The sequence below is a fragment of the Protopterus annectens genome, chromosome 7.part0 (genome assembly GCF_019279795.1).
Source record: "Protopterus annectens isolate FY-2018-M chromosome 7.part0, PAN1.0, whole genome shotgun sequence".
Taxonomy (NCBI): Eukaryota; Metazoa; Chordata; order Ceratodontiformes; family Protopteridae; genus Protopterus; species Protopterus annectens.
In genome coordinates, this window is record NC_056739.1 from 36006913 (window position 1) to 36020342 (window position 13430).

The 13430-nt window shown below is 40.6% G+C and overlaps 1 protein-coding gene across 2 annotated transcripts in view; it reads right to left on the bottom strand.

The window, feature by feature from the left end:
- Nucleotides 1-13430, bottom strand: part of CELSR2 (cadherin EGF LAG seven-pass G-type receptor 2) — a 1401203-nt gene that overhangs the window by 46841 nt on the left and 1340932 nt on the right. For both annotated transcript variants that reach the window (XM_044076472.1, XM_044076471.1), the window contains exons 33-34: nucleotides 8996-9232; nucleotides 2084-2327 (exon numbers count right to left, since the gene is read on the bottom strand). In XM_044076472.1, the coding sequence (XP_043932407.1) occupies nucleotides 2084-2327; nucleotides 8996-9232 (481 nt within the window). The remainder of the gene's footprint in view (nucleotides 1-2083; nucleotides 2328-8995; nucleotides 9233-13430) is intronic.

Genomic DNA, 13430 nt, shown 5'->3' on the forward strand with positions numbered 1-13430 from the left:
AATGTTACTAGTTTTCGATGTGTAGAAAACACTGTTTTAAATCTCAACACTTCTGCACATTGACAAATTTTGTGCACGTGTGTATGTGTTATATGTGTGTATCCACACATATATGAAAGATATAAATATGGGTATATGCAAGTTTATCTAATTCACATCAGACAGACTGACATATCCCCCCAAAAATTACATAGGTCAGAAACTATCGACAATAAACTGCACACACATAATCCTGAGCATGTTAACTAAAGAGAGTCTTTTTTGCCCCCTTGAATCTTAAACATACTAACTTCATGATCACACAATAGTGGGGAAAGGGCATAACCCCTTCCACACTACAACAGCAATCTTACACAAGTAGATCAATTAATCATTTTGTTAATCTCTGTAACAGGAAAAAAAAAAATATATATATATATATATATATATATATATATATATATATATACACAGACACACACACACACACACACACACACACACACACACACACACACACACACACACACACACACACACACACCAGTTCAAGTCAAAATGCTAAATGTTCTTTTAGTCAGCACAGTTTAGTTGACTCCTGTTTTGTCAACATTTCAAATGCTTCCAGACAGCTACTTGCCTTTCCCTGCAGGGCCCATGTTAGAACTCACCTGGGATTTCTGATGAGGAGAGTTTCGACGGGATTGAGAATACTGACAATATGATGCATCAGCATTTGAGGATATATTCATGTCTGAGTGTGTGCGTACAATATATATGTTTACAATTTGAAAGAGCAAACACTCATATGAATGAATACTTTTTACTGTTGTAAAATCAGCAAATACTCATATGAGCAAACAATCTTTCAAATGGAGTTTTTGCCAGCAGTCTTTTGTTTGAGATTGTGTTGCAGCGAGATAAGGGAATTTGCATTTAGCCCACTGTTGTGTGATAGTGGAGTTAGTATATACAATTAGCATAGGATGTGGGAGGTTCAAGGAGACCTTGCCCCCACCCTGCAAAAAAAAATATTTTGCATATTTTCAATCATTTTAGATTCACTCTAAAATGATTGCTCTTTGCACAATCGCTCTTGTGAGCATCTGATATTTCATGTGACACATATACACATACACACACGTGTGTGTGCGCTTATGACATGAAATATTTAAAACTTAAAATACTGAATCAAAAAATGTCTAAAAAAAACACTGACAATTCATAACATCAAATCACAAAATATCAAATAAATATGTACCCTATATCATACACCCCAAATACAAAATCAAGATTTGTGGTGCACAGTCCCGTGGTAGTGTCATCATGAAAAATGGAGACCACATAGGAACACTCACTCCTGGGGGACAGTCTTGAAGGATTTCTATATGTGAGTGACACAAACTTGCCAACACCCACTGCACGTTGAAACCTGGAGTGTTTTACTGAGCATGCACCACAGAGTTAAGAATTAAAAAAATAAGAAAATCTCAAACTCTTGATGGTTGCCTAAAATTATATTCGTTCTCAGTCACATCTCGTGTCCTCTCCCCCACGAGAAAGGGCACTGGGGAGAAACAAAAAAAAAAAATTTCACTGACTCACTACAACAGAGTCACAAAAATAAATGCAAAAGCAAGTGGTTTTATATTAAGATAGTCAACTGCCATCAAAGGGAGAAGACACCAGTGTTTACAGACAATGGGCTGAATTTAGGTATTCATCTATTGTGTTTTCGACAGTCTGCTATGTGCTTATATTCTTCTTCTTCAAAAAGCAAATCCTGAAAATTTAACTTGGATCATATTAAACCCACTAGACATTGGATTAATTGCTAGTTTCTCCTTCTGAGCCAGAAGCAATGCCTTAAGTCTGCCACGTACAGCAAAGTGCAGGACTAAGCTGTCAAAATCCAGCATAAAGGATTACTGCAACAGTGAGAGCAACCTGGCAAGACTTGAGAGCAAGTCTTGGCAAGACACCATTAAGAGACAGGATAAGCTTTCTGACTGTACATCTGCACGAACATTACTATGGAGTGCACTTCCACGCCGCAATGACATCACGTGGCCGCTGATGCCTTCACACTGCTCGTGATACTCACTCTGAGCCTGAAGAGTCCTCATCCATTGTTCCAGTTTTAATACTCATTGCTATTGGTGTCACACCATTCAGTTGTTCTTGCAATGTTTGCTTTGTTCTCTGTACTCCGCCTGGTCGACTCCCTTCACTAGATGAAGAAGCTCGCGAAGAAACTGGGCCCATCTTGTGACTCGCCAGCTCATTGTGTATTCGATTGATGCTGTTTTTTTCATGAATTGTTGGGAGCCTCTTCTTTTTCAGGATGCCTAAAGGGTTGGGTTAAGTAAAGAAAACAAAATAGATTGTCTTCATAAAATTATAACCTAATATCTGTCCTGAAAAAAAATACAAATTTAATATTTTCTTCAAAAAGAAATTCATGTATTTTATACAAAAGTTTCTCTTCAGATTTATTAATATGCATAAGAACTAAACAGTGTAACTGAAGCTATGGTGACATAATCTCAAAAAAATAATTAGTAATTCAAAGATATTTAACTGATTAGCATCAAAAGATCAAATTTATCTATATAATTATGAGAAAATCAAACAATTCTACATCAAAATCTGCCTTCAAGAAATTCATTCAAACTCATACAGCAGCTTTCAAAGTGACAGAACAGTGCGATGCACATTAGACTAATCCATTCTTATCCTCTTAAGTTCTTGAAAGGAGCAGGTTTCTTTTCTTTTTCTCTATATGTTTCAATACACAAGTCACAAAAAGGAACATAGCAAGCATAATATAGCCTTTTGAATTCTTCCAATTGAAAACAATGCAGAAAACTGCTACAAGACTGTCAGTGCGTTCAAATCCCAACAATTTAAGGGTCAGGTTCTTTCCACCCGTTATAACAGGAAATAAATTATTTCCAAAACCAGTGAAGCTCCTGAACTCATACAGTGCAATGAAAAAGTATTTGCACCCTTCCTGATTTCTTATTTTTTGCATGTTTGTCACACACAAATGTTTCAGATCATCAAACAAATGTAAATATTAGACAAAGATAACCCAAGTAAACTCAAAATGCAGTTCTTAAGTGATGATTTCATTAAGGAAAAAAAAGATATCCAAACCTACACGGCCCTATGTCAAAAAGTAATCGCCCCTAAACCTAATAAATGGTTGTGCCACCCTTAGCAGCAGCAACTGCAATCAAGCATTTGCGATAACTAACAACGAGTCATTCACATCGCTGTTGAGGAATTTTGGCCCACTCTTCTTTGCGGAATTGTTTTAATTCAGCTATATTGGAGGGTTTGAGAGCATGAACCACCTTTTTAAGGTCATACCAAAGCATATCAATTGGATTCTAGTCCGGACTTTTACTAGCTAATCCAAAACCTACATTTTGTTTTTTTAAGACATTCAGAGGTGGACGTGGTGGTGTGTTTTGGATCACTGTCCTGCTGCAGAACCCAAGTGCGCTTCACCTTGAGGTCACGAACTAATGGCCCGACATTCTCCTTCAGGATTTTTTGGTAGAGAGCAGAACTCATGGTTCCATCAATCACAGCAAGTCGTCCAGGTCCAGAAGCAGCAAAGCAGCCCCAGACCATCACACTATCACCACCATGTTTGGCTGTTGGCATCATGATCTTTTTCTGAAATTATGTGTTAGTTTTATACCAGATGTAATGGGACGCACACCTCCCAAAAAGTTCAGCTTTGGTTTAGCCAGTCCACAGAATATTTTCCCAAAAGTCTTGGGGATCATCAAGATTTTTTTTGGCAAAAGTGAGACGAGCTTTTATGTTCTTTTTGGTCAGCAGTGGTTTTCGCCTTGGAACTCTGCCATGCACACTATTTTTGCCCAGTCTCTTTCTTATGGTTGAGTCATGAACACTGACCTTAACTGAGGCAAGTGAGGCCTGCAGTTCTTTAGATGTTGTTCTGGGTTCTTTTGTGACCTCTTGGATGAGTCATTGCTGCGCTCTTGGGGTAAGTTTTGTAGGCCGGCCACCCCTGGGAAGGTTCACCACTGTTCTAGCCATTTGTGGATAATGGCTCTCACCATGGTTCGCTGGAATTCCAAAGCTTTAGAAATGGGCTTTGTAACCTTTTCCAGATTGAAAGATGTCAATTACTTTGTTTCTCATCTATTCCGGAATTTCTTTAGATTGCGGCATGATTTTCTTTAGATCGCGGCATGGTGTCTTTCTTTTTGGGATCTTTTGGCCTACTTCACTTTGTCTGACAGGTTCTATTTAAGTGATCTCTTGATTCAACAGGTCTGACCGTAATCAGGCCTGGGTTTGAGTAGTGAAATTGAACTCAGCTTTCCCAAAAATGTGATTAACCACAGTTACTTCATGATTTAACAAGGGGGGCAATTACTTTTCACATAGGGCCATGTAGATTTGGATAGTTTTTTTCCTTAATAAAAATCATCAAACTGCATTTTGTATTTACTTGGGTTATTTTTGTCTAATATTTAAATTTCTTTGATGATCTGAAAGATTTAAGTGTGACAAACATGCAAAAATAATAAGAAATCAGGAAAGGGGTAAATACTTTTTCACTGCACTGTACCTTATCATGGGAGATATCAAGTGCTGCCTATTTACAATTACAGTAACCTTTGCTGAAAAAGTCAGAACAGGGGAAAAGAGACAAAAATCTGGAAAATGGAAGCAAAAAAAACATTAAGGGGAAAAGTTCTCTGAACTAAACCCACTATGTCGGTACCCTTTCTTGTATACACAATTACACCTCATGTAATAACGCAAGCATCAATCAAAAAGAAGGTTACTGCACTCAACTTCAAAATGTTCACCTTCCAAACTTTTTACCCTGATAAGTGTTTCTCGTTTGAATGCAATGGGAATCTTTATGAGAAGAACATTTTGATTTGTGATCTGTTAACTGTACTAATGCTACCATCACAGATCCTCTACACTGACAATGACAGCACTAAGTCATCAGCTTTAGTACCATATACAGAAACAAATGGCGCTGATTCAGTGTCATCAGCTTTAGTACCATATACAGAAACAAATGGTGCTGATTCTGTCATACTCATCGCTTGTAAAACATAGTCTTCAGGCCCACCCCAAGGAGAATTATGCAGAACTAGAAGAGGCTGGTTTCCAGATTGCAGCCAGTAATACACTGGACATGTTTTTGGATACGGGATACCATAAGAACAATCTATTTAGAGTTTATTGGAAAGTTTGTGGCCTAAACAGAAACTTTCTAGTTTCTATGCCTATCCCCCACAAATCTGAATCAGGGCTTTGTGACTGCAGTCACATTTATTGTGCTTTATAGACCAGAGGAAATGTTTATGATAATGCATTAAGAAGAATAGTTAAAAGAAATACTGAAGCCTTGCCCCCTCTTTGTATTGCTTACATATGGTAGAGGTGGATTCTTCTCACAACAACAAAGCCCATAGAAAGAGTCTGCCAGTAAAGCCTTTTCTATTTTCTAAATGAAAAACTTCGGAATTAAGAAAAAGCACAGGAGCTGACTAGAAGAATCAGGAGTACCTTTAACTTGAACCAGAGACTGGTACTGGGTAATGGAGATGATAAGGAAGAAACAAAACTGAAATTAGTGAATAAATGGGACAGTAAAGCATCGGCCCCACTGTTTATAGGAATAAACATGTGAAATTAGCTTTGCAAGAAAAAGTGGCTGAGAAAGACCGAAACTATGCTGAACATGTTAAACTGGTGAGTAAACTGTAAAGTATATACTCCACTTTACGTCATTAATGTTCAGTATTTCATGGTTGGGGTGCCTTCTATGCAGAGTCTATATGTCCTCCCTGCATTCGCATGGGTTTCCCCCAGGTGCTCTGGTTTCCTCCCATGTTCCAATGATGTATCTGGAGCATTTCTCCCTGGACCTCCACTGAAAATAGGCTCTGTCCTAGTCAGACTTTCCCAGTCAACAAATGTTAAATAAATAAATAGGACACTGAAGGGAATGAAAAAGAAACTGTATATAAAACAGTTTTTGTTCTTATTAATATTTGTATAAAAACGTCATTTTGTAAATTGTATGTTATACTACAGAGCAGTTTTGTACAGTGTGCAGCCAGAGATGATATAAATGTGAGGTCGGGGAGTCTTATCAATGATTGCTGTATATGTTAAAAATATTAAAGCAAACATTTTTTCTTCACTGCAACAAGATAAGAAAGGCTGGATTGAAGCAAGTTAAAGTTTCTTGCATCTGCAAAGTTATTAGGTATTTTTTCCATTATCAAATACTCTCAGTGGGAAACAAGAAGTCTGCAGGGGTGGGCATTTAGTCTCGGGAATTCTGAACAGTATGTTCTGAAAGAAATTTACAAAGATTCTTTCAAGGTTTTTCATATTTACTAGCTTTTTTCTCATCAATAACTGATTTTACTTGTAGACAAGCTGTCTGCAGGTGCAAGCAATTAATATGAAAGCTCTAAGCACTCTCTGCTGAGAAAAATGCAAGAGGTGCAGTGTAATTAACATATAAAAGCACATTGTCAAGAAGTTCAGTGAAAAATAAAGTTTGAAACTGATGGAAGGGAATAAGTTATAGAAGTAGTTGCCTCCACATCAATCTTAATGCATTTAATATAATGACGACTATTTATTTATTTAAAGGTAGCCAGTGCACTTTTTCTTCAGGCTAAAAGTTAATGTTTACTGAAAGCATGTAAACTGTTTGCACACCTGGGAGTGGATCATAGTGATGAACAGAAGAGACAGCAATCAGTGCAAGGCTGTATCATGTACTTCAGCATGGGTAAACTTAATTTTAGATTAGGAAATACTTGTTGGAGCAGATGTTGATTTCGGGCAACTGCTGGTATCTGGAAGGGATCTATTTCATCTGACGAAAATGTACAAACTTTTGCATGTGTTTTTTTTTTAAGTTAAACATGAAGGGGGCTGGAAAATGTATTTAGTTTTTGTTTGACTGTTTTCACACTAGAAAAATACCTTGAAAATTATGACATAAGTTCAAATGAAGATGACAGGAAACAACTGCATTAGCCTCCCAGGTATTAGTGTTTACATCTAAACTAAAAGTTGGAACTACACATTAAAAGAACTGTCATGTACAACAGGTGACATTAACAACATTCTATTATAATGGCTACACTGTCCATATCATCATGGGATATAAATGGCCATGTCTGTAGAAACACAGCATTTTCATATTAATTCCCAAGGTAATAATAACTGGGCTAGACTGGATAGGAATCATACTCCACATAAGCATTTGTACTTATTTAAAGCCTTGACACACATTCAATAACTATTTCAGAACAAATTTAAACCAAGATAAAACCTTCCAGGGACAACAAGTAAATGTCCCAACATATCCTTGTTCTGCTCATCTCTGGGGTACTTCTATACAAAACAAGAAGGCTAAACTACCATGGGAATGTAAGGCTAGGCTTATTAAGATCCTGCAAAGTACAGCGAAGTAGGGAGCAGCACAATGGTAAACCTTCCCTGTCACACCAATATCAAACACAGCAATATTCCAGTGTAAGGAAACACTTGACAACAGCTTTAATACAACAAAACTTTAATAAAGCACAAAGCTTTCGGACATGCATTCTTCCTCAGTGTGAACAAACAGAACAAAACACTTCCTTTTCCTTTTATAATGAAGCTTAACTGCATCACATGACACGGCCAACAATCACAATTTTTCCTAAGATTCAAGACATTTTAAACGATGCATAAAAAATACAACTCTCAAGTTAGTAGGTATAAAAACATCCACATAGAACATACCTAAAAAATACATTAGAATGCATATGAACAAGTTCATTTCCATAAAATCATCGGCTTCTTTTTCAGAACAGGTTTTAGGCTTACAGCCGTATTAATTCCAGGTTTAGCATCTGCTTGAAGCATTACTATCCACTTGCACTCATTCACTTCTAGTATATTATTACTGTCACGCCATCTTCTGTTTTTAGGGACAACATTTATCACCCTAAACTTAAAAGTGTGTCCATTACCCACTTCACCAATATGTTGACTCTTCTTTTAACGTTCGACTTGTGTCCAACATGCTCTCTAAGTTTACGTCTTGTTTTCCCTATAACAAAAAGCTGTACATTTCATGCAGGTAGCAAGGAAAACTATAAGTGTTGCATGTTGCAAATACTTTAAAATTATATACCGTTCCAGTTATAGTATGCACAAATTCTGGATCTGTAAGAATATAAATGCAGCATACACAGTTAAAACATGGGAAAGTCCCTTTTTTATTACTACACTTATTTTCTACAACTTGCAAATCCTTATAGCATAAGTGTTTCTTCAAAATTTTACTATTTCTATATGACAATCTCGGTCTGTCACCTATAACATCTCTGATTTCAGGTACAGCTGACAACAACCTCCAATTTCTAAGGATAATATTTTGGACATTCCTAGTCCTTCTATAATATGTAGTTAAATAGCATAGCCATTTGGGTTTATCACTCCCTTCAGTAACTTGTGTATTCACCACCCTATCGGAGGAAAAAAGGTTTGTCTCTACCTACTCTTTCATCCATACAAGTGGATAGTAATGCTTCAAGTAGATGCTAAACCTGGAAATCAATACAGCTGTCAGCTGTGCATATAAACACAGAAATAGCAACTACATGTAAAGCCTGCAGCATCTCACGGTACATATAAACACAGAAATACGCAGCTACATGTAAAGCTTGCAGCATCTCACGGTGCATATAAACACAGAAATATGCAGCTACATGCAAAGCCTGCAGCATCTCACAGAGCACATAAACACAGACATATGCAGCTACGTGTAAAGCCTGGAGCATCTAATGGCTCACACAGTGCTGCCTAATGACTGCTGCAGTAGCTGTTTACAATGCATGGAGACTTTTGATGCACTAGTTTTTTTTTCAGTGTTGCTATTACTATAGGAAAGAGCATCACATGAGCTTTATGGTACCAACATTACAAAGATTACCTTTCTGGGGTTGCAAGACAGATGGTGGATAGGAAGGTAGTGCGTTATCTTTGTAAGTTCCATCTCCAATTTCTCTCGGCTTCTCCTCTAGCTGTCCGAGCTTGTCACGGTGCGGCTCTACACTAGCCACTGTTTCAACTTTCAGCTTCTCAGACCCTACATGTCCTTCACTTTCACTTGCTGTCGTCACAAACTCTCCAGGCCAGTACGGCTTTGTGGGTGCTGAAATGTTGTCCACTGAAAAATAAATAAATCACTTATTAATTAATAACTCTTGCTGCACGGTCTGGCCTTATACATATATGTCCTAAGAACGCAGTGTGACTTATCACAGCAATCGCTGTTTGAGTTCAGGGTTCACTACTGCAGTATAATTCAAATACAACAGAAGTATCCAGTTTATTTACTTGTACATTTACCATTGTTGGCCGGGGTACAGCACTGATCCAGGCACACCTTTTTCAGGCTTGGCCTGGGAAAAGCGAGTACAAACTACTAACAGACAAAAAGAGTGTACAGTACAGATGAAAAGTGCAATTTCTGAAGTATACAAAAACGTTGCAACAACATTCTATAAGTTTGTCCAACGTAGCGGACATCTATCTAATGCATATTCGTCATCATCATCAATCCCCTTTCCCCCTTTTTCTACTTGGGGGGTGCCATGTCAACCGTTGCCATTTCTCTCTATTCAGTGCCACTCTCCTGACTTTTTCAATACTCATACTGGACTGTCGAAGGTCTTCTCTCACACAGTTCATCCACCTCTTGTCTTGATGGCCTCACTTCCTCTTGCCTTCTTTCTGTCTATCCCAAATCTTCTTCACCAGGCTGTCTTCTGCTTTTCTGCACGTGTCTGAACCATTGTAATTTGTTTTCTTTGATCTTTTCTGCAGCTGGAGCTACTTTGGCTTCTGCTCTGATGTCCTCATTTCTTTGTGTGTCCCACAGTGTGCATCCCACCACCTGTCCCAGGCTCATCTTCATCATCTCTAGCTTCATCAACTGCTCTGCCTTACCATACAGTAGTACTGGTCATACCACTGTTTTGTACAGCTTAGTTTTCGGCTTTAAAAAGGCATAACCACTAACCAAGTAGAACTGGATCCAAAAATACTCCGTACTTAGTGAAAATTAGAAGTTATGTACTTACCATAACGTTCCATCTGAGTAGGTAAACTTCATTTGTCAGCAATCTATGGGTTATTGGATCCGAGCTGGCAGCTTTCAACAGCTAAGATCCGAGCTCCAAGCCCCTCCCCTTACCCATAATCCCCTGCTATCCCTTCCTGACCTCAGACCGAGTTTGCTTATCCATAAACCATACAATACCAAGAACCACCTCCCTACTCTAACCTGGAAACAATCCGCTATGACAGCAGGAGTCCTTTGAACATCCATATAGGTTAGGGGGATGGAGGGAGGGACGGTTGCTGACAAATGAAGTTTACCTACTCAGATGGAATGTTATGGTAAGTACATAACTTCTAAATCTGAAGTAGTTAACTTCATTTGTCCATCAACTTATGGGACAGAGTCCCCAGCTACCTGATTCTTGGGAGGTCCTCATGGAAGGATGTTCCGGAGCACTGCAGAGCCAAAGGATGCTCTCCCTCTGGAAATAATATCCAACTTGTAATGATTTATAAATGTATGAGATGAAGCCCAAGTGGCTGCTGAACAAATGTCATCCGACACCCTAGATCAAAAAGCCGCAGAGGAAGACATCGATCGAGTAGAATGGGCATGAACTCCTTGAGGTGCAGACTGGCCCGAACTCTCATATGTCAAAAGAATACATTGGGAAATCCATCTGGACAATGTGACTTTTGATACAGGTTTTCCCAAAGAGGGCTTAGCAAAGGATACAAAAAGCTGGTCTGATTTCCTGTGATCAGCTGTCCTGTGCAAATAGAATCTCAGTTGCCTATGTACGTCCAGAGAGTGCAACTTGTATTCATCTTTGTTCTGATAATTTGGGAAGAAGACTGGTAAATTAATAGATTGGTTGATATTGGACTCCGATGCAATTTTGGGCAGAAAGGAGGGGTTGGTCTTGAGTGAGACTCTATCTTTGTGGAAAATCAAATACGGTGGCTTGGCGCAAAGGGCTTGAAGCTCCAAGACCCTTCTGGCCGAAGTTATGGCAACAAGAAATGCCATCTTCCAAGATAAGTATTTCAGATCCACCGAAGTTGCAGGCTCAAAGGGAGGAGCTGTTAGAGACTGAAGTACAAGGGTTAAGTCCCAAGGAGGGACTGCATCTTTTACCGGAGGTCTTAGTAGGAAAGTGCCTTTTAGGAAGGTCTTACATAATTTGGATGAAGTCAAAGGGCCGAGATCACTGCCAACATGATAATGAGAGATTGCGGCCAACTGGACTTTGACCGTAGAAGAGCTAGCACCTTGGTCGAATAACCCTGACAGAAAATCTAGTACTGCTGGCAACGGAGCTGTAAAGGGATCTAAGTTCTGATGCTCCGCCCAAATAGAGAAACGCTTCCATTTACTATTATAGATTCTTCTAGTAGATGGCTTGTGAGCGGCTACTAGAATAGCCTTGACAGGGGACGAGATACCAGGAGTCCTAGCTATCACTGGAACTGGATCAACCAAGCTGTGAGCTTGAGGTTGCCCAGATTCAGGGTTGACAGGCCTGTTGGGTGAGAGATCAGACCTGGAATGAGATCTAGAATCCATGGGGGATTCACTAGATGAGACCATAGATAAGGGAACCAAGCTTGACGAGGCCAGAATGGGGCAATGAGGATTATTCTGCTCCCCAACTGTCTGGCTTTCTGTAAAAATTTGAGCATCAGGGGCAGAGGAGGGTAAGCATAGAGTAGACCGGGTGGCCAAACATGCACCAGAGCGTCTCTGGGGGATTCCCCGGGTGGGAAAATTAGAGCAAAGTAGTCATTGCACTCTGCGTTTGAAGGAGAGGCGAAAAGATCGCAACGAGGTTGACCCCATTTGGAGAAGATTTGCTTTGCTACTTTCGGATTCAGAGACCACTTGTACGGTGACAGGATGGATTGACTCAGTCTGTCTGCCAAAATGTTGGACCGTCCTGGAATGTGCGTCGCTATGAGAAATCAGTTGGTGGACGTAGCCCATTCCCACACTCTCATGGTCTCCCGACAAAATGGACAGGACCTGGTTCCCCCTTGTTTGTTGATATACCAGACGACCGACATGTTGTCTGTCTGGATCGCATTGTCCCCAAGGGAAGAAGGCTTTGAAGTGCTTGCAACGCCAAAAGCACCACTCTCATCTCTATGACATTGATATGCAATGAGGTCTCCGAATGGTTCCACGTGCCTTGGATGGTCCTGCCCAAGCTGTGCCCCCCCCCACCCGAGGCGAGAGGTGTCCGTGGTCACCGTGGCTAGAGGAGGGGATACAGAGAAAGGGCGCCCTTTCTGGAGGTCCGGGGACTGGAGCCACCATAAGAGGGCTTTCTTGCACACCCTGCTGAGAGGAACGGGAAAGCACAGGGGATGTAGCAGGAAGGACCACTGGGCTTGTAAGGTCCATTGAAGAACTCTCATGTTTAAGCGTGCCATGGGTAGTAGGTTGATGGTTGCCGCCATCGAGCCTAGGGCCCTCAGGACCAATTCCGCAGGGGGAGCTGGGGATTGTAGAAGGGCCAGTACATGGAGTTTCAGAGTTCGTAGCCGGTCCGGAGTCAAGAAGGCTAGAAGCTGGTTGGTGTTCAATCTGGCTCCGATGAAATCTAGAATTTGCATTGGCAGAAGGGAAGATTTTCCGATGTTGATCATGATCCCCATCCGGGGATCTAGATGGAGAAAATAATCTCTGGCAGTGCAAAGTAGATGCCTGGTGGGGGCGGTCAGGAGCCAGTCGTCCAGGTACAGAAAGACCTGAATTTCCTGGAGTCTCAGGTGGGCCGCTACAACGGTTAACACTTTGGTGAACACCCTGGGGGCTGTGGTGAGACCAAAGGGAAGGACCCTGAACTGGTAATGGCTGGCTCCCAGCTGGAAGTGGAGGAACCTCCTGGATCATCTGTCCATCAAAATGTGGTAGTACGCATCCTTGAGGTCTATGGAGCACATCCAGTCGTTCTCCTGCAGAAGGGGGAGAATGGATTGAAGACTGACCATCTGGAACTTTTCTTTGGCTACTGACAGGTTCAGGAAGGACAGGTCGATGATTGGTCTTAGGTCCCCCGTCTTTTTTGGCACCAAGAAGAACCTGGAGTAAAAGCCTGATCCGAACTGGTCTGGGGGGACGTGCTGGATAGCTCTTTTTCTTAGCAGCCAGAGTATTTCCTCGGCTGCCGCCTCCCTTTGATTGGGTGGGTCATTGGGGAGGCTTCGGGGACTGAGAGGGGGATTGAGAAAAGGGATCTTGTAGCCTCTGGATATGATCTGAAGCACCCAGCGATCTGTTGTAATGGACTCCCAAGCTG